This window comes from Sminthopsis crassicaudata, chromosome 2, assembly GCF_048593235.1.
Source record: "Sminthopsis crassicaudata isolate SCR6 chromosome 2, ASM4859323v1, whole genome shotgun sequence".
Lineage (NCBI taxonomy): Eukaryota > Metazoa > Chordata > Mammalia > Dasyuromorphia > Dasyuridae > Sminthopsis > Sminthopsis crassicaudata.
In genome coordinates, this window is record NC_133618.1 from 519966655 (window position 1) to 519988453 (window position 21799).

Genomic DNA, 21799 nt, shown 5'->3' on the forward strand with positions numbered 1-21799 from the left:
GAGCTATTGTATTAAAATAATACATCTTATTAAACTGAAATTATTGTGCCTGGGTAAGGTTATGTAATTTGGTATTCTTAGAATTATAATTGACAACTAAAAGCAAATTTTAAGACTGAAAATAGAAATAGATTATTTCCATAATCACACCCTAAAATATAAAGACCATTATCAATATACACCCTGATCAAAATATATTTTAAGAATATTTAGAAATATCAAGGAAAACACAAAGTCAAAAAGCAAGATAAGTACTCTCTTTATACCACTAACCAATTTCTAATTTATCATTTCAACCACAATGTTCCGGTCCTAATTTATTACTGAATTTCATCTTATTTGCTTCCAATTGAATTAGAGGAGGCAAACCATGGTGGACAGAAAGGTGAGTTTAAGTCTTTCCTTTGATATACACTGACTTTGTGAACCTGAGTATATCAGTTAACCTTTCAATGCTCTAAGAATAGATGTCTATCTTATTGTGAAGAGTTTCTTCATTGGAAGATGTCTATACAAAAGACATCAAAGGATCAGTTGGGGAATAAGAAAAATTAGTCCAATACTCTTGTCCAGAACTGAGCTGGCCAGAGAGCTAATAATGGATTTTACATTTTAAGATAAAGTTTTAAAGTATTTCAAAATGTTAAAATTATTCTTAGATCACCCATTTAGTCCTTGCTGTAGTTTTCTGACCCTTGTTATAGATCAATGGTTCTCAAAAAGTGTGGGTTCAGAGAATCCTGGAGGGAGTCTCTGAAACCCTATCAAAAGATCTACAAATTCAAAATTAGTTTTTATTTCTAATATGGTAACTATCTATAAATATAACCCCATAAACAAAAACTCTTTGAACAGATCCCCAATAATTTTAATAGAATGAAAATATTGAGAACAAAAGTTTGAGAACCATTGTTCTAGCCTAGTAGATGACACAGAAGTATAAGGGACTGAGATGCTGCATTAGATGTTTGCTGAGATATTTTCCAAATCTATGACTGATGTTTCCAAAGTCAAATATCATCCCCTTCTTAAGTCTAGTAACCCTATCAGCCAATACTCTGCAATAGAGCCTAATTATGATGAGGTTCCATATTTTGGCCCACAGTTTCATATTTTTACCTTTTAGTTTCCACAAAACTCTGACAACGATAACTAATGCTTGTGATTATCTAGTTTACAAATTACTAATTCTAGTATATATTGAAGCTTTATGATCATAAAATCATTATACTATCAACAAAACTAGAAGGTATCTTAAGAATTCCAATGTCCTTCATTTTATAGATGAAGAAATTGAGACCAAGAGAATTCAAATAACTTTCTGAGCCTGAGCCAGTTAATGGCAGAGTGTGGACTTGAATCCAACTCTTTTAACTTCAAATCCAACACCCCCTCCACTGTATCATATCTCATGTAGGTTACTGTTATGCATCCAAATTAGTCAAAACTAGTGACTTCAAAACGCAATGTGGGAGTGGATAGCTTCCTAACATCTTCCATTAAGACTGAAACAAAGGATGCAGAGTTTGTTAACTGACATTTCTAAGTAAATCTTTTGCATCCTGATGATAAAGCAATCTCATTAATTCTCCAGCTTATACCCTGCCTTTGAGGACTTTAAAGAGCATTTCATTATGAATTCTATAGTCCCTTGCAGGTCTTTTTTTGGCTTATCTAATTTCTTGTTTACACCTGACTTACCCCACAAGTATACCTCTTCTATTAAATCAAGCAGTCTACAAATTAGTTATGCAGGCTTTTCCTTGGAGCACCTGGCCTTTTGAATCTCTGGCACATGTTTTTATTGGGCTTCCAAAAGGTGTTTTTAAATAGTTTCCAGGCTCCCTGTGGGATATTCACTTTGGGTGTTGTTGTTTTTTTTAACTATTCCTTTCCATTTTTCCACTAAATAATGCCCACATTTTGTCATAGTTCCCTCTCTTATAACTGAGGAACCATGTGGTGGATTTCTGTTGGTTTTTCCTCTCTTGCCAGGATTTTGTACTTAATCACACTATAATCACTACCACATAGTGGTTCACCCACAGATACTTCCTACACCAGTTCCTGTCCACTACTCTGAAACAAACCCAAGCTATTTCCTTTCCTTGTGGACTCTAATTTGACTTCTTCTAAGAAGTAGTTATTTGTCTCATCCAAAAACCTTCCTTGTTACATCCCCATAGGGAATTCCTCCAATTTATGGGTAGATAATTATGATGTTCTTATATTGTCCCCATTATTACTACCTGGCCTAATTTGGTGGCTTTTCCAATCTTATTTAACATTCCCAGGCCAGTTTTATTATCCAGGTCAGGTGGTCTGTAGCATGAAACCCCATTACCACAGTTTTATTTTATATCTGGAATTTCTTCCCATGGGGATTCTGTAGCACTTTGTGTTGCCTGGTTAAGAAAATAGTAACCCACATTTTTATGGCAACTTAAAGTTTGCAAAAGCTTCTTTTTCAATGAGGCATAGTGGAAAGTGTAGGATCTGAAGAACAAAGGATCTAGATCTCTCTATTTCCCCTATTATCTAAGTGATCTCGAAAAGTCACCTAAATTTTCCCAAGTCCCAAGTTTCCTCATTTGTAGAATGGGGATGTTGGACCAAATAAACTTAAAAGTCTTGTTAGTTCTAAATCTATAGTATTACCTGCCCTGGAAGGTATTATGATTAGGAAACAAATTCAGTGTCAAATGCTCTTCACAACACAAAACTGCTAAGATTGTGTTTGTAGTTGATTATAACACTCTGCTAACTATATAATCTATGATAAAGCAGCATTCTATCCTATCAGTGATCCTTTTCCCCTCTAGTTTCTGAGATGATAATTTTATTACTTGATACTATTCTCCCATTCTTAAAAATGTATGTCATTTCTACAAAAGCACTTAAAAATAAACATGCTTTTTCATTATTTCCCTCTATTGTCTAGTTGTCGGAGTTAAAGTAGATATTTGGGGCACATTATCAAGTTCTAATCAATTATTCTAGCAGACTTTGTGTCAGTCTGAATCTCTGCTTTTCCCATTCAGGGATACACTTTTGTCTTGCAACAATACCACAAATCTTTTTCATGTAAAAACTATGACAATTTTAAGAAGACTTATGCCATTTTTGTCAAGATAAACACTGGAGAGATTCCATCTACCTCTCAAAGTTTTCCTAGATACTGATCCACTGAAATCTTTTTTTCATCAATACATCCAAAAAATCTAAAATCCTGAAGGATTCTAGAGTTTTAGCAGGATTTCAATGAACCCGAAACTATCTATTCCTCATATCTGAACAATCAAAAAAAAATAGGCTGCCTCAGAAGATACACTATAAGTATACTATATGTAAACTATACTATAAATCTTCAAAGACTAGGTGATAACTTGATAGGAATGTTGTAGAGGGGATTCTTATTCAGATATGAGTTAGACAACAACCTCTGAAATCCCTTCCAATTCTTGAGATACTGTTACTAGTAGAAGTGACAAAAAATGTTCTAAGAGTGGTACAAAGAACTTTAGAAATTCAGAAGAGAACATTTCTAGTTTCAGTAATCAGAACATACTCCTTGAATGAGATGACCTCTGAACTAGACCTTAAGGAATGAATTAGATTTCAACAGTTTGAAATTAGAGAGGGATAGAATGCTAGGCAGAATAAAAAGTATATGGAAAAAAGGGAGTAGAAACCAAAAGAAAAAGTAAGCTCTTTAGAGTTAGGATTGTTTCATTCTTTTTGTTAGTGTCTCCAGGACACAGCCCATTGCCTACCACATAGCAAATAATTATTAAGTACTGGGGTGACTGACTGATTTATAAGTCTAGAATGATAGGTTGATGCCAGATTAAGAAGGACCTTAATGCCAAGTCAAGGATCTGTTTCTCTATTAAAAGATTCCCAAGAAAGGGAAATTGTGATCAGAGCTGTATTTAAGGAAAATTAACCTGATAGTAACTTGCAAATCAAATTTACGGAGGAAGAAATAGAGAAGTATGGAGACCAAGAAAGGTAATTAATAATCTAGGCAAGAGGTAATAAATAGGTCCTATACTAGGACCTAGAAGGCACAGTAGAACCAGAAAAGAGAGGGTGAATGTAAGTGATATTGTAGACCTAGCAATAAAAGAATTGGATTCCATGGAGTGGGGAAAAAAGAAGGAAGTTTTCATGATGACTGACATTTCCAATCTAGATTAGAAAAAAATGATAATTGATACCATTAAATTCAGGTATCAAGATAAAAGGATGATTTAGACAGGAAGACCTTGATTTTAGTTTTGAAAATATGTTGATTTCAGGAGGCCAGCTAACCTCCAAGTGAGGATGACTTAAAGGACTTTGGAAATGCAAGTATGGAACATCAGAATGAAGTCAGAGCTAAGGATAAAGATTCAGGAATATGTTGGCTTAAATTGTGAAAGTAGAATGGAATTAGAGAAGAATTGAGGACAGAATATGGAATATGTCTATATTTAAGATATGAGAGAATGAGAAGCTGTGGAAGGAAACAAAACTGATTGGACAAAAAGGTAAGAAGAAAACCAGAACACAATGTCACAGATATCAACTTAGAATCATCTGTCAAAGAGAGGGTGATAAAAAGAGCCAATTATTTCAGACAGATGAATACTTTAAAAAGTCCTCTGTTATTATTTAAAAGAAATACTAAGTTGTATGTAACAGATTTACAGTTTCATGTATAATCATCATTTTCGCTTCTGTAATTGAAATGCTTGTTTTATTTCTTAAACTCTGAATAAAATGTATAAAAGACCTTTGGTTTATGAAGTTATGGGCATCATTTTAAAAAAAAACTGTCTCAGAAGTGTGCTAGTAAGGAGACTGCAATTAAATTGGGTGAGGAAGTAGAATGAGAAACTGAAAACTATAACATTGAAAGAAAAGAGCAAGAACAGAAAAAAAAAATAAACAGCGGTAGTGGCTCACTGTTGAGGATTAGTAAGGTTGATAGACTAAAAGAATTAAAGGGAATTAGGATTCCATGATAGGAGCAAAAGTAACTCTCAAGTTGACCATAGGATCCAGGGTGGCTAGGGAGGTAACTATTGATAAATTTTAATAATAGAAAAAGTTCACAATTATTACAAAGACCAGATTCAATACCTTTGAAAGAAAAAAAAAATGGTAAAGGAAATACAGTCAGAAAGTTGGAAATCCAAGATCTTTGAGATAATTTCAAAGTAAAACTGAGTATGTTATAGTGAGTGACTAAAACTGAATGGAGATGAAGTCTGAAATGACCACCAGAAGGATATTCAGATAGTGATGAAAATTTAAATGAAAGAGCGATGAGTGTATGATGTTAGGAACTGAATCAATTTGGATGATGAAGTCGCTAAAGACAAAAATGTTAACTGACTGTGAAGTCATTAAGGAAGGCTATAATAACGGTAATAAAAGGATGTGGCTAAGATGGCAGGACCTTTAAAAAGAGATACTGCTGAGTGACAGAAGAGCAATGATGAACCAAAACTGGCCTGGGGGCAATAAAACAGCTAGGCTAATCCCTTTTTTCCTCTCCCAGTGAATCAGATAAACACAAGGGTGAGTATCCATAATTAGAAAAAACAGAGGAATGGTTTCAGTTCCTCCTCTATGGAATACGCATTAATAATTCCTAAGATCAACATTAAAGTACCTTAAATAACCCTTAAAAATCTACTTGCTTTTCAAAATGGCCTTCAATGAATTCCTTCCAATTCTTGATCTCCCTCAGAAACCCAAACTGGACTCTACTAAAAAGCCCTCGTAGGTGTTGAATAAGAGAAAGGATACCTCCCATTCCATACAAGATGTGACTTATCACCCCAAAGTTTTCTAAGAGGAGAGTTTTTGAAAATTTGTAGGAGAAAGGAAAGCCAAAGAAAATCAATAAGAATGAGAGGCAGCTGGGGAAGGCTATCCAAATTCTGTAACCAAGTTAATTACTTAAAAGGGTAATTAACAGCCAGGTTCACTCTCTTTGGGGCGGAGGTCCCTCGTATTTCAGCAGAATTTAGGACAGCTCTTTTCATTTCTTTGCCGTGCTAAGCCTTTCTGTTCGCATGTTTAAGGACTCGGAGTGGGCAGCCGGAAGAAGTCCTACCTGTGGCCCGGATGGGGCACATCTCGGGGGCCGTCGCGGGCCCCGGGGCCCAGCAGCGGCCCACCTCGCAGCAGCACTGCACCTTGGAGAGCTGCTGGGGAAGCTGGTTGTTGCAGCGTCCATTGGCCAGAGACGCGTAACAGAATCCTTGGCGAACATCTGTGAGGGCAGAAAATGGCACAGATTTCATTCACGTGAAACATGAGGAAGGGACGCCCTCCAAGAGGACACAATTCTCAAGGTCTACTCAAGTGAGGTAAAAAAGCTCGCATGTGCACGTCCTCCACCTCTGCCTTCCTTCCACACAAATAGCACACGCAAATAACAAACTCCTCCCCCTCCAGCTCTGCCAGTGGAAGTCCTGAGGCAAGTGGGGGCTGGGACTAGCATAAATAATGAACCCCTGCAGTATCGCCACTATTCAAAGTTATAGTTATATAAACCCAAGTAATTGGTGTAAGTCCATCGTAAAACATGCGGCACCAATTCAAATACTGCGAAACTACTTTGTGGAATGTTAGCCTTAAGGGGGAAAGAAAAAGAAAAAAGGACTTTACAAAACGACTTATGTTTACTTTAAAAATAGGTCTTATATTTTGATTAAACTCTTTGTGCAAAGTTATTAGAATTAAATAGTTTGATTTCAGGGAGAGTATATAATTTAATTCAATAAACATTAAGCATCTAAGTTCTGTTTAATTGTTATTTAGACTCATTCAACATGTCAAAACAATTACAAAGACACATATTTTAAGTAGTTGTGAAAAATTAACTATAATGACATAATAAGTCACATAAAATCAATACATATGAATACATATCAAGGGTGGTGATTTTGCTCATCTCTCATACTGTTTTTGATTTTTCTTTCACTGAATTTTCTTTTAATAGCTTACCACTAAGAGGGTTTTAAAAGGAATTGATTAAAATTTACACATCAAACTATTCATGATTCCAAATATTCCTATAGGAAATTTTATTTCTTGGAAGAATGTTTTCTTGGCAACAAAGTTATCTTTTCAAAGCCACACCACGATATGCATTTCTAAATATTATTTTATTTGGTTTTATCTCTTTGGCCATAATGACAACATATAATACACTGTAGCACTCATTGATACTATCAGAAAATAGAACTTGACAAAGCAAAAATGTGTTTTTATGGGTTTCAGATGAGATGTTGCTGTGATAAACTTGACCTTGATAATCCACTGTGTATATATTTCCATCTTTCCACCTGATGTCTACACAAATATTTAATTTGAAGCAAAATGTAATTTGCTGACAAGTTGAAGATAAATCCAATTTTCATAAACTGAGTAGTATTTTAAATATTACTAAGTGACTATATTAACATAAATATTATTAAGTGATCAGGGTAAATTCTTTCATCAAGTAGACTATTACACAGTGAATAATTTTTCCCCTATCTTTATTTTTTCCCAAATTAAAAAATATCAATTTGCTTAAAAAGGGTAATTTTTTAGCATGTTATCACCACAAATATACATAAAAATTGAGTTTTTCAAACAAATGAATTCGTATCTAATATACTAATAAGGAGATATTTTTGCAGATGTTAATCACTACAATGGATGGAAGATTTACAGAATTTATGGGAAACATGTTCAAGGATTAGAAGCTATAAATTGCCAGACAAAAAAATTTTAAATTTTTTTTTAAAAAGAACTGTTAGAAAAAATGAAGAAGTGAGGAAAATGAGGCTTTCACATGTCTTCGACCCAAAGAAGGTACAGACATTAATTTGTTTCTTGCATGTGATTCAACAAGATAAGGCTTTCTATTCAATCTAAAACTTGCAACTTACTAGGAAGTCTATGAAAATGTACTATGAAAATGGGAAAACATTAAATAAAATAGCAATGTTTAGACAATTTAGTTCGTAAGCATATATTTTACGGGTGCATTTTCTAATGAGAAATCCAGCAACAGATGCTATATGCAAAATGATGACAATAATGAATATGGCTAAAAAATGACCAGAAAGTGTTTACACTACATCATTCTCCAATATAGCTGCTAAGTAAAAATAAAACTAATTTTGAGATACTTAAATCACTAACATCAAGAAGTCTAAAAAACAAAAATCTGAACAAGCCATAAAACAAAGTTATGAGCTAGTTTTGAAAAGTAAAACAATTATTTCTTTAAAATATTTTTAAACTACTGGCAGGTATTCAATTGCTTTCTAAATTTTTTTCCTTGTGGTTCAAGTTCCTGTACTACTAGTCAGAATGAACTCACAACCAAGGGGCAGAGGAAGTTTAATGTAGCAAGTTCCAGGATGAATGGATTCAATGGAACTGAAAACAGTGTTAGCTTTGTGGAGATGAGGACAGGAGCTCCCCATTAAGAAATAGTATCTGTAGAAGCTTTCAAGATGTGATAAATATGCAACTCTTAAAACCATATAATACTTGATGTCCAGTATTCAAAGAATGTGTTGGGTTCAAACCAAAAGCTACTGAGAGTTGAGAGAAATAGATTCAAACCTAGTGTAATGTCTCAGGTGCAAATAAGTTTGGTGGTCACAACCTAATGTAAACACTTGACCATACTGGGAAATATGTACGCATAATTTACAGTGTGGTCTACTTTCAAATTGCAAATAGAATTTCAGACTATGACTGCAATATTCACTCCTAAATTCAATCAACTGGCTAATAACCACTTATGTTAGAAAAAGTGGGAATTGTGTCTGTGTTGACATGTCTGTTTTTAGCCTGATGGCTCATTCATTAGATTTAAAGCTTAGGGACTTGGATCAAAATTTTGCAACTGAAGGTTGGCAGAGCAGTAAATCATGTTTGTGTATATAAGCAGTCCCAGACTTAAAACATCTGACTTATAAATGAACAACACTTACACACAATAATGCTCACTTATAGCCATGAATAGTTGTGGAAATTGTGGGGGGAAAAAGTTGGAATTTTGAAAGAATCTGTGGTTTAATAAGTGGGAGAAGTATAATAACCAGAAATAGATTAAGGATGCTGAGAAAAGTGGAAATTTTCAAACAGTACTGGCTTGCCTATATAATCTTGACACTCTCAAAAATATTTTATCCCCCTGAAATCTTAAACTGTGTAATTCATTTTTATACTGTCCCAAATTCTACTAGTTAGATATATTTAGGTGAACAAAGACAAGCTAAATTATTAGCTTCCAAAAGGACTTTTTAACAGTCAAAAACCATAAAATTTATAGATGTTAAAATCAATTTTAACAGAAGGTATTTTATGATATCATAGAGATGGTATGATACATGAGTAGTACGGATTAGCAGTACTACAGCAGTTCGAGAGAGGGAAAGCTCTTCTTTCTAGATCCAATTTTTCTTATGCAGCAAGATAACTATATAAATATGTAGACATATATTGGATTTAACATATACTTTAACATATTTAACATATATAGGATTACCTGCCATCTAGGGGAGGGGGTAGAAGGAAGGAGGGGAAAAGTTGGAACAGAAGTTGGGTTAATGTTGAAAAATTACCCATGCACATGTTTTGTAACTAAAAAGCTATAATAATAAAATAAAATTTTAAAAAAAGAGAGGGGAAAAGCTCAGATGCCAGGGGGATGAATAGGTAAGCGTTAATAAAGAAAAAAAAAGGTGGAATATAATCTGAGATTTGAAGTACACTAGTACTGCAGGGTACTCCAAGTGGAGAGTAAGTATATGGCATTTTCTAGGGATGCTAAGTAGATCTTCTTGGGCAAATGGAAGGTTCTTGGCAGGCAATAGAGAAAATCAAAGATCACAAGGATCAAAAGATTGATTCATATCTTCAAAATATTCCCAAAGGCATCTCTTTAATAGCCAGAATCCATTACTTTAACCTGTTTAATCTATGGTTAATTCGGCATTGAACTACTGAGCCATATAATTGGATTGTAGACTGATTAAAGAAGATACACAAATACCATACTTTGAACAAGACTAATTGGAGAGGATATAGTAATGGTTATTATGTGTTCTACTGATCAAACTTGCTCAGAAAACTGCTTAATATAAAAGTAAATATCTACTTAGCTTTTCATAACAAAGCTCCATCAATGAGTATACCTCATTTTCATTTTACTTACCTATACATCTGGTTCCATCAGGAGAGGTATAAAATCCTGGGGGACATTTGCAAAAGTAACTGCTGACAGTATTTGAACATTCACCCCCATCACAGACTCCAGGAATAGTGATACACTCATCAATATCTGTAATATAACAAATATTTTAGGAAATATCAGAAACCTGTTATATAGAAATGCTTTATTTAGGTTTAGATATGTTACCAGTCAGATCAAATCCCTTAAAATGATGTAACTGCAAACAATAAAACCAATTATAATGTGGTCAGCTGATAATATGTTAATTCATTCTTTCCCTCAAGAAAGAATTATATAACTTTATAAAGGCAGTCCAGGAAATTGAAAATATCTGACCAGTATCTTGTACTGCATATTAAGATAAGTTCAGAATGTATATATAATTTAGACAAAAAGTGATATAATAAACAAATTAGTGAAGCAGGGAAGAAACTGCCTGTCATATTTTTGGATTAGGGGAGAGATCGTAATGAAGAAAAGATGATAAAATGGATGGTTTTCATTATATAAAATAAAAAAATTTGCAAAACAAAACCAAGGCAGATAAAATTAGAAGAAAATCAGGAAACTGGAAAAATCTTCATAGATTAAAAAAAATATATAATCAACTATTTTCAATATTCCATTCATGAATTTTCCTACTCTAAGTAACTCTTCTTTTACATCAATTGTGATCTCTAAAAAACTATAGCGTTTTCCTGAACACTTTCCTTTATTTTTATGTAATCATTTACCACTGCTTATTTAGGTACTTATTATACTATTATAAAAGTATACTTAAATTTTTATCAACTAACAAAAACCTACCCCCATCCCCACTGGGAAAACAAAAAGAAAAACAAAATTCTCATAATAAACAGGCATGCAAAATATTATTACAATTATAAGGTAGATTAGAAAACGTGGTCATTCTCTTTTTTAATAGAGTAAAATACAAGTTATATTAGATTTTAGAGCTACCACTATTAACTTGTCCTATTAATTTTATATAGTTCTTCCCTCATTTCCCCCCCAATCTCATTACTATTCTTATTGACCCAGCTTTTTTGTCTTTCTTAATTATCTTATTATATTCAATATTTTATCTCACTTTTCCAAATCATCTCTATACTTTTCAAGTTCTAAATCACCTTGATGTTCCTAAGACACAAGTCTGATGGTGTCATTTCATTGCTTAAAAATTTCAATGGCTGGCTCCCTTTTACCTTTTGGAGAAAATACATTTAAGGACCTCTCTTTCAAGCTATAATTCACATTGCTCTTCTTCATGAATTATTATTCTATCTTAAATGTACTGATAATACTCACTAATTCTCTCTCACACCTTCCTGCATTCACTTCAGATAGTCTGGATGTCTGTAATCATTCCCTTCTAATGTCTACCTTTCAAAATACTTACCTGCCTTCAAAGCCCAATTTACGTACCATATTGTGAAGCTTTCCTGCTTCAAACCTACCTACTTCCAACTCATTAGAGCTTTCTCTTTCCTCAAATTGTCCATTTACTTATTTGCATATATGTTGTATACTTCTAATAGAACATAAGTTTTGTTGAGGGGAAGAAGTGTATCATTTTTGTCTTTGTGGTCCCAGTACCAAGGACAGTTCCTTGTGTATATAGTAGGCACTTTATATTTGTTAACTTGAACAACTATGTTGTAGCATAGAGGGCATGAAGAGAAAGAGAAAGAAATAAGTTTGGAAAGAAAGACTGATGCAAAATTTTAAAGGCATTAAATTCCATATTATAGAGTACACATTTTATCTGATATGCAACAAGAAATCATTAAATTGAGCAGAAAAATGACAGTTGATAGTAAATTTTATGGAAACAGAATATTGAAGCCATGGTATTGGATGAGATAATTTAAAAAGAAGGTAAAAGAGAAGAAAAAAAGATCAAACCATCCACTGGAATTTGGATAAACAGTTGAAGGAAAGCAAGAGGCAGTACAGCTAGTAGTTGGAGAAATAACAGAAAGTAGTACCACAATCGTCAAGAGGAAGAGTACCCAGAAACTTAGAAATGTTATAGAAAGACCAAGAAGAATGAAGTATGAGGAAAAAATTAACACAAAATTTTTAAACATGAAAGACTGGCTAAATGGTAGTATTTTCGATAGTAGTTTTAGAGGAAGTTTTTTTTTGTTAACTTAAAATCATGAAGAGCTCAGTATATACAAATATGAAACATAACTAATCAAACAGGAAAAGACAGAAGGTGAGAAAGAGAAGATAGGTTTCAGAAAGAGAAAGACAAGAGAAATGGAATCAGTGTCACAGGTAGAAAGATGGACCTTAGCAAGGTGTAAGGAAATCTCTTTTTATATAATAATAGAGAAGAGAAAAAAGTGATAATGATAGGATATTTAAAGAAGCATAGAAAGGGAGATGAGAGAGATCCTAATCGACAGTCTTAATTATTTATTCACTCAATCAATAAGAGTTTCTTAGGTATTTTTTATGTGCCAACCATTTTCTCCATGCTAAGTGCTGAGAGCACAAAGACAAAAGTAAAATAAATAATACCTGCCGCTAGGGAGCTTATATTCTATCAGGAAATGTAATATATACATATATAATTATATGCAAAATAAATACAAAGTAATTTGAAATTGAAAAACACTAATAGATGGGGGAAGCATGATCAGAAAGGCCCTTATGGAGATGGTATATTTGGCTTGAATTCGAAAATATATTAGAGATTCCAAGACATGAGAAATGAGGGAATGAATTTCAGGCATGAGAGATGGTCACTACTAAAGACACAGAGATAAGAAATCAAAAGTGGTGTGTGATGAAAAGGGCAGTCTGGCAGGACCAGAGAGTAAAGGGGGATGTAATAACATATCAGTTGGTAAGGTAAATTTCAGCCAAGTTTTCAGTTAAGTAGGAGGCCAAGTGCTCTAGCATAAGTGGAGGTTATAAGGATGCCTAAGGAATTGAAAACATAGGGAAAAGTTTAAAATTATCATATGGGGAAAATTAGATAAGATGTCAACAAGAGTAGGATTATAAAGTAAGAGTAATGCCTCGAGAGGTCATATACAATTAATTTTTTTGTTAATAAAATCAGCCCAATTTTGTGAATGAAAAGAAACAGCAGAAAATATTTGGTTAAATATAGTAGCAATTTTTAAAAAAAATTTAAGTATAACATAACTGGATTAAGTATGAACAAAACATCATTGCTTGACTAACTACTACATATGTTAACACAGGATTTCAATGCAACTCTAGAGAATACACAGGAGAATGAGTTACATGTGAAGACATCTTCCATTTTTATTCTAACTAGAGTATTTTAAGAGAAGGATTATGGTATGACAGCAGGAATACCCTGTTGGCAACTTTTCCTGACCCATTCTTCATGGCTTATATATTCATCATAGACAAGTACATTGTTATATATTTAAGCTATTACTGTTTTCCATGTCTAGATTCCATTTTTTTCAACTTATTAGTTTTGGATAATCTTTCATCTAAACATTTCCACTAAGAGAGGAAGAGAAGAAACCTTAACTGAAAATCTTAATGGATGGAATTAATTTTAAAAACATAATAGAGTAATCTAAGACAGAAAAAATTTAAAAGCTTATTTTCACATTTCAGAAATAAAATATTTTACTGTATTATCTTTATAAATATTGAATAAGCAAGAAAATCTAGGGTGTATATATTAGAAATATAGTATTTGGAAAACCAGTCCAAACATGGCTCCTTTAAGCTACTTATAAACAGAAAATGAATCTATTCAGAAATAAACTCTTTTAGAGTTAAAAACAGTTTAAGAGAATGTTTATAAAAAGTGATCAATAATATTCATTAATACAGTATTAGAAATTTTGGTCATTTATCATCATATCTTTAGAAAGGTGGCAGGGGATATTATAAAGGGACACAAGACTAAGAACCAGAAGGCAGGAGTTCAAATCCCATCTCTAACTTAGATGTTAATAAAGTCCTCTGACTCTCAGTTTCCTTATCTGTAAAATGAAGGAAATAAAGCAGATGGAAGGTAATTAGCATTAAATAAAGTTTATATATATATATATATATATATATACATATACATATATATAAAGCACCTTCTATTTTAAAGCATTATATAAATATAAAAAAATAGCTTAAAATTTGCAAAACACTTTACAAATGTTATCTTATTTTAGCCTCCCAATAACCCTGGGAAGTAGGTGCTCTTTTTATCTCAATTAAATAGTTGAAAAAACGGAGGCAGATAAAAATTAACTTATTAGTCACAAACTAATGGATTTAAGACTAGATTTGAACTCAGGTTTTCCTGACTCCAGACCAAATGTTCTGTACTGTACTGCTTAGCTAGCTCTAATACTTAAAAGCTGTATGATCTTGAGAAAGTAATAATTTCTCTGTGTTGTGGTTTTCTCATTTGTTAAATTGCTTCCTCACTGGGTTATGATGGAGATTAGACATGATAATGAACATGAAATCACTTTGTAGCTATAAAATACTTTGATTCTGAATTAAAATTCAGGCTTTGGTACTTAATGTGTATCCCTGAACAAGTCAATTGACTTCTGTAAGCTTCAATTTTCTCATCTGTAAAATAAAGGGAATGGACTCAGAGATTTCTGATATTCCCTGCCAGCTTGAAATCATGAATTTAAGTCTATATCAAACATAGGAAGGCATAACTTTGAGTAAACCCAATTTGTGAAAATATGAATTTTAAAAAACAAATAAATATGATGATTACTCATTTTTCAAAACAAACAACATACCAAAAATTTCTTTAAAGGGATAGCAATTCTCTAAAACTTGGCTCAATTCACAAAAATTTAATTTATACACAAATCTTCAGAAACAAGTTTATTATATAAAGTTAGGTACTCCCCCAAACTCTTGGACTTGATCAATAAATTCTCATTTTAATATATCATGATATCACCAAGAGGTTGCTGAGTAATTACCAAAGTAGTAACCTTTTTTTTAACCAAGATTTAGCAACTTCTAAGTGACACTCATAAAGACACATATCACTTTAGTAATGCAGAATGCAGACAACTATAATTATCCCCATTCAATAGCAAATTATTCTTATTTCAACTCTGTTTTTTTGATGAGTTAAGACAGTTCTTAATCAGACCTTTTAAGAGAAAACTGGGCATTAGTGACAATATTATTATAGTAGGCTACCTTCCTTTCCACATATGGGCATACTAGGAACATAGGACATCATATCTTGAACTTTTGAGAGTTTGCTAAAGCTTCGGTGCTCTATACCTCTGAGGAGTAGAACAGAAAGCCTTTGGGCTTAATTTAAAAGCATAAAGACACTGAACAAAATTGAAGTCTGGGACCTGCAAAGTACTCAATTAACAAAGAAAAATTCAGATAAAAATGGACTAGATTCAAATATCTTCTGAGTCAAGTTCTCCATGTTTGTATTAAATACAACATTTTGACCTTTTAAAAAGCAAAATCACCATTTTTCTATTCTAGGATTGGGGCTAAACCAAACAATATTGTACTGCTTATATTAGAGCTTATGTTAACATAAACAGTATTGTCATTGTGGAGTTATATAAAGGTAAATGGGTCTATTTCAGCTTGATGGATATAAATTGAACCAAAATCTTTAATACATACTGGGAAGAAAGATGGAAGCAAGGATTGACTTGAAAGTAGCAAAACTGGCATGATGTTGCAAACTTACTAAGGGGGAGTGAGGTAAAGGACTGGAGAGGAGAGAAGCAGATTCATATTTAGAATGTTACTGAGGTTGCTAAGACACAAATGCTCAAAATATTATTTAGTTTAAGAATATTCTTTTGGGATTATTAAAAGGGAGGTCTTTAGAAATAACACAGAGCTTAAAAAGGTACTTTCTCAGCTTAATTTCCATCAGCATTTATTAAGCACCTATTATGTATAAGGAACTGATAATACAGCATTCTATAATCAAGCTAATCCTTCCAAAGAGTTAAGTCTATTGGAAATTGGGATGGGAGTAGGGGTAAGAGTGGAAAGGGATATATATGTGCATAAACAGCTAAGATAAGATGTGATTGTCAAAGAGAAAAAGAGGGAGGGAATGTGTCCATCAATTATCACTCATTTTTGTTCCTTGAAAAACCTCTTTCTTCTTATTACATATATTTTAAATTATTTTCTTTGTATCATTTTTTTTGTGTGCAATTTTACATGGTAATATATTCATATAGGGCAAGAAAGTATTGGATGCCTTTTAGGTGACTCAAAATTTTGATTCATTGGTAATTGTTTATGTGTGTGTGTATGTATGTATTTGTAATTTACAATAATATAGCAACTCTGGGGACACGAAAATTGTCTTTATGTACCGAATAGATATTAAGTGGGAAAGGGATTCAACTTATTCTGCTTGGCTCCAAAGATCAGAAACAAGGAAAACTGGGTACAAATTACAAAGAGGAAAATTTAAGCTTAATATGAAGAAAAATTCCTAATAATTAGAACTATCCAAAGTCACAATAGGCATAGCAGCATTGGATGTTTTCAAAGAAAGGCTAGATAAACACTTGTCAGGTATATGACGGGGGATTTTTTTTCAGGTCTGGATATTAAATGACTTTTAGAGGTCCTTATAAATTTGAAATTCTGTGGACTTTGCTGTGTGTGTCATTAGTTACTTTACTTCTCTCCACCTATTTCATTAAAGATTCATTTTTCCACCTGTAGGATTATATTTAATTTTTCTGGAGAATTTATTTCTGGAAGTCTCTATCCTTTGTTCTATAAAATATATTCTATGCTAAACCATGTGTTATGCAATGCTTTTTTTTAACCTCAAAGCTCTGGATATTGGCTATAATGTTCCTGAGAGTATTTATATGGGGTTTGATTCAAAAGATAACCACTGGATTCATTCTATTCTACTTTACCATCTGGTTCTAAGAGATATAAGTAATTTCCTCTTTTTTCAGATTTAAAAAATTGATGTCTATTTATTGTTTTAGGATATATTATTATTGCCCAATAATTCTTAATTTTTTTCTTCTTAATGTGCTTTCTAGGTCAGCTATTTTTCTATGAGATACTTTAAATTTTCTTCTTTTTCCAGTATTTTGATTTTGTTTCAATATCTCCTGTTATCTTGTGGAGTGAATGGTTTCTGTTTGGTCCACTCTAAGGTTTTGTGGAATTTTTTACTTGGGCAAGGTGTTGTATCTCTTGAGCCAAACTGTTAATTATCTTTCTGATTATTTCCTTTCATTGCTTTCATTTCTTTTCCAAATTTATCCATTTCACTTTTAAAAATTTAATTTAAAATTCTGCTTTATGATCTTCAGGAATTGGTAGCTAAATTTGTGAGTAAGCTATTTTTTTTGATACTTGTAGATATTTTAAAGTCATTCTCTTTTTCTGAGTTTATGTCTTGAGCATCTTTCTCACTATAATAGCTCTTTATGATAGGAATTATTTCTGTTCATTCATTCTTTCAGCTTACTTCCTGATTTCAGACTTGACACTGGAGTCAAGCTCTGAACACTTCCAGAGAGAAGATCTAGATTGGTCTTGCTGCTACTTTCTTGTGGTATTGAATGTAGTGTTATTTTAGACTCTCAGGGCAGCACAAGATGGGGACCTATAAGCTTTTAATGTTTGAAAAGTAGTCTGATCCAGGGAAATTTCTTCTTATTGCCCCAACCCCTGGTGTGAGCTCTGCAAGTTCCTTTCTTGGCTTTGAAACAGAGAAAAGTAAATTAGACTCAGCCACCTAGGAAGCTCTGCAGGTTCAGCATGACATAACAGCTTGCTGTGCCCTTGTGGGGATTCTTGCTCCTGATTTTTCCTTTGCAGATTTCAGTTTTGCATAGATGCTAGAACTGAAATCTTGCACTCTTCCTGGGATCTGAGCTATACTGTGTTCCTTGCTTCAAAATTTGTTCTTCTCTGGATATGGAAGGGATTACAGTCATTTCCTAATCCAGGATGCTACTCCCCTGGACACAGGTCCCTTCTATGGTTCATTCTGAATCTGTTAACTATTATTCGACAGTATGTAATAGATCTGCCAAAAAGCACCTGTTCTCCTTTTAGTGCCCTCGTATGGTAAGCCTATCCTAATTGTCTACAGGCCTTTCTAACTCACTATGCCCACTTGGGCTAGAAAAATAACTTTTGAGGACTTTTTTTCTTGAATTTTCTCAAGAAGATTTAGTCTGGTATGTTATCTAGATGAGGTTGAAGGAGGTTTTGGGTGGAGGTGGAGAGGAAAGATCATTGTGTTGTTTCCTATCCTCTTATCATCCAAAGTCTTCCTCCAAATCCTGTAAAAAAATTTTACATATGCATGAGAGAGTCCTTGATGTAAGAGGATTTTAAAACTTTTTTTTTTTTAACTACTGTGTCACATTACAAGGTTTTCCAAAAGTAAATGTTGAAAACTTGGTATGTATTTGGAAAAATAAAATAGTATTAAAATAAAAATAAAAAGATCAATTTAATAATCTAAACAGGAAAGAATCAAATGGACGAATAATGCCTACTGCCCAGAAATACTTGCAGTTAGACAACTAATCCAGTGACTTAACCTATCAATACTTATAGTGAGGAAAAGAAATACAGATGGACAAAGAGTTAGGCCAAAAATTAAGTAAGAAAAAAAGAGTAGTCTGGTTTGCATTGGAGAAACTTCACAATGTGTTTTTTTTTCTTTTTTTTTCCACACAATGTTTTTAATGAAACTAAGCTGTTTCCTCAGTGCAAAGATCTATCTTTTGATACAAATGTTCCTCCTAGAAACATAGTAGTTATGAATATTAGAACACCATAAGCCATAAACCCCAAGGAATTAAAATTGCAGGTAATTTAATAGACAAGGGAGAGATATATGGTGGGTGCAAGTCAGCTACTATCTAATGACCACCTTTCACTCCAGAAATAATATAAGGGATCATCAAGAAAATATACATTTGATTAAGGAGGTAAGAGGAAGGTTCTCAGGTTCTCAACACATTTAGTAGAACTTCTAAAAGGATCTATGGGAGAACATGGACCAGAATCATACAATAATAGAAGGTCTAAGATTCAATCTGCAGCAATGAAGGGATAACCACATTAATGGGAACACAGATCCATTAAAATTGAAGATAGCATCTAATAGATGGGCATGAATGATAAGCTACTTGGTGCTCCAGTGACCACAAAGCCTGATTTTTGAGCAGAATTAGAGCCAGAATTAGAACCTGAAATTTTAAGGTATTTTTGATGGTATAATCCTAAAACTGAAATTATTCCTCTATCCCTCAATTTAGAGATTTCACTTAATTTAGATTTCATCCCTAACATCCCTAATTAACAACAATAATGACAAAAGAATAAGGATTTAAATATTTAAAGATAGACAAATGATTCAGAATGAATAAATGTCTTATCACTCATGGAAGGAATTAAATTTTATAAAAATTTTTCAACAAACAGACCACTCAATTAAGTGAAAAACTACATAATATATCAGCTTGTATAGATCCTATTAAACAATACATTAAAATTTTAAGAATTCAATTGAATTCAAATGTTAATTAAAAATGATAATGGTGTTGAACATTTCCAGAAGTCACAATATAAGAGACTAATATTCTAATAAAAAAAAGAAAATTAAAACATGAAAGATAATTCAGTCATATAAAAGATAATTTCTTTATTTATCGACAATTTTGGACATAAGAAAAGATGAAACCATAGATCTAAGGTGAAGAAGATCTCAGTAATCAATGCAGTACAAATCCCTCATTTTACAGATGAGGAAACAAGGCTCAGAGTAGTCAAGATAACACAAGTAGCAAATGTCAGAGACAGAATCTGAACCCAGATCTAATGTTCTTTCCACTGTACTTATAATTGTTTATTCTTCTTTATGTTATCTGCAAGTCAAGTCTATTTCTGGCAATATGACATATTATCTGTATACTTTCTATAAACTAAAAGTATTTTCTATAATTCAAATGTAAATTAAATAAAAATATAATCTAAAACTTATTTTTCAAGATTTAATGAACTTTATAAGTTATTTTTCTCATGAATACATACATATATATAAGATACTTACAGTAGAATTAGTGAAAGTTAGATCTTGCCAACCAAATCTCTTCTATTTAAAAAAATTCATAAAATTGATTTAAAAAAAAAGTAAGATATACTACCTTGAAGGACACCTAACAACTGAATTCAAATTCATATCTCAAACATTTTAAATAAAATGTTGATTTAAAATATTTCATATTTTAATATTTAACTGTATCTCTTAGTGTAAGTCTATAAAAGTTCTGTAGTTTCATTCTGGTACAGCAGCAAATGGGTATATTATTCCTGGTAATCAAATTCTATTTGAATACTCAAGGGAACAATTTTAAAAAGCAAGATGAAAGAGTTATATAGAAACAAGTTGGTCATTAAACATGAATTTCCCCAAACTTCCTCAGTTTTCATTCACCCCTGATACATAGGGCATAAAAGGTCTTACCTTCACATTTTTGTGTTACTTCATTAAATTTGTGTCCAGCAGGGCACTTGCACTCAAATGATCCAACAGTATTAATGCAATTTCCTCCTTGACAGAGCCCAGGGATGGCTTGGCATTCATCCACATCTGTCATATAAAAGAAAAAGAGACAGAGACAGAGAGACACACACACACAGAGAGACAGCAAAATAGGGAGACAGGGAGAATGCAGAGACAGAAGAGATGAGGAGAGGAGAAAAGAGGGCAAGGGGAAGGGAGAAGGAGGAGGAGGAGAGAGAAGAAGAACAAGAATAAGAAAAAGAAGGAGGAGGAGGAGGAGGAGAAAAACAGAGAAAGACAGGGATACAGAGGGAACACAAAGACAGAAGAGATGAAGAAAGGAAAGGAGGAGAGGGGAGGGGAAAGGGAGAGGCAGAAGAAAGAGAGAGAGAGAGACAAGAGAATTACTCCCTTCAATTCATCCCTTAGAAAGTAAATTTAACAATCTATCCAGTGATATTAAATAAATTTACCTTGAAATTTGATTTACATTATGGGTCTAAACTATGAAGAGACAAACTTTTTAAAAAAATATTACATTGTAACAATGATTCATTTAATAAAGTTGCCAGTCTTCTAAAAGAAGACACATGTTTTCTTATTTTTCCCATGATTCAATTTCAGCCTCCATCTGAAAGAACTTTCAAGTTTTGGTGTTAATGATGACGTTTTGCTATGCTCAGAGCAAAGCATAAAGATGCAATAAAGACAGATATCTATTTGGCAACAATGTGCTCGTAAGGCAAGATCTTTATAAATAGGCATTTATTCTTCTCTTCACATTAAAAAAAAAAACTATAAAACTCTAATCTAAAATTAGAATTCCAAGGAAAATGTTTCTAAACTACTTTATTTCACTTTGAGTAATTTTTTATAAAAAGACTTCAAAAACCAATGTACAGAGCAGCTTTTTTGTCTTATATCAAGAAAAAAATAAATTTACCTTTGCAAATTCTCTAATCATATTAACAAAACTTATGTTTGAAACAATAAATGAGGGGTGGCTAGGTGGCACAGCAGATAGAGCCCAAACC

At 32.7% G+C, this 21799-nt stretch overlaps 1 protein-coding gene across 2 annotated transcripts in view; it reads right to left on the bottom strand.

Moving 5' to 3' along the window:
• FBN1 (fibrillin 1) overlaps positions 1-21799 on the bottom strand; it is a 267909-nt gene that overhangs the window by 119658 nt on the left and 126452 nt on the right. For both annotated transcript variants that reach the window (XM_074294433.1, XM_074294434.1), the window contains exons 7-9: positions 20727-20852; positions 10223-10348; positions 6110-6268 (exon numbers count right to left, since the gene is read on the bottom strand). In XM_074294433.1, the coding sequence (XP_074150534.1) occupies positions 6110-6268; positions 10223-10348; positions 20727-20852 (411 nt within the window). The remainder of the gene's footprint in view (positions 1-6109; positions 6269-10222; positions 10349-20726; positions 20853-21799) is intronic.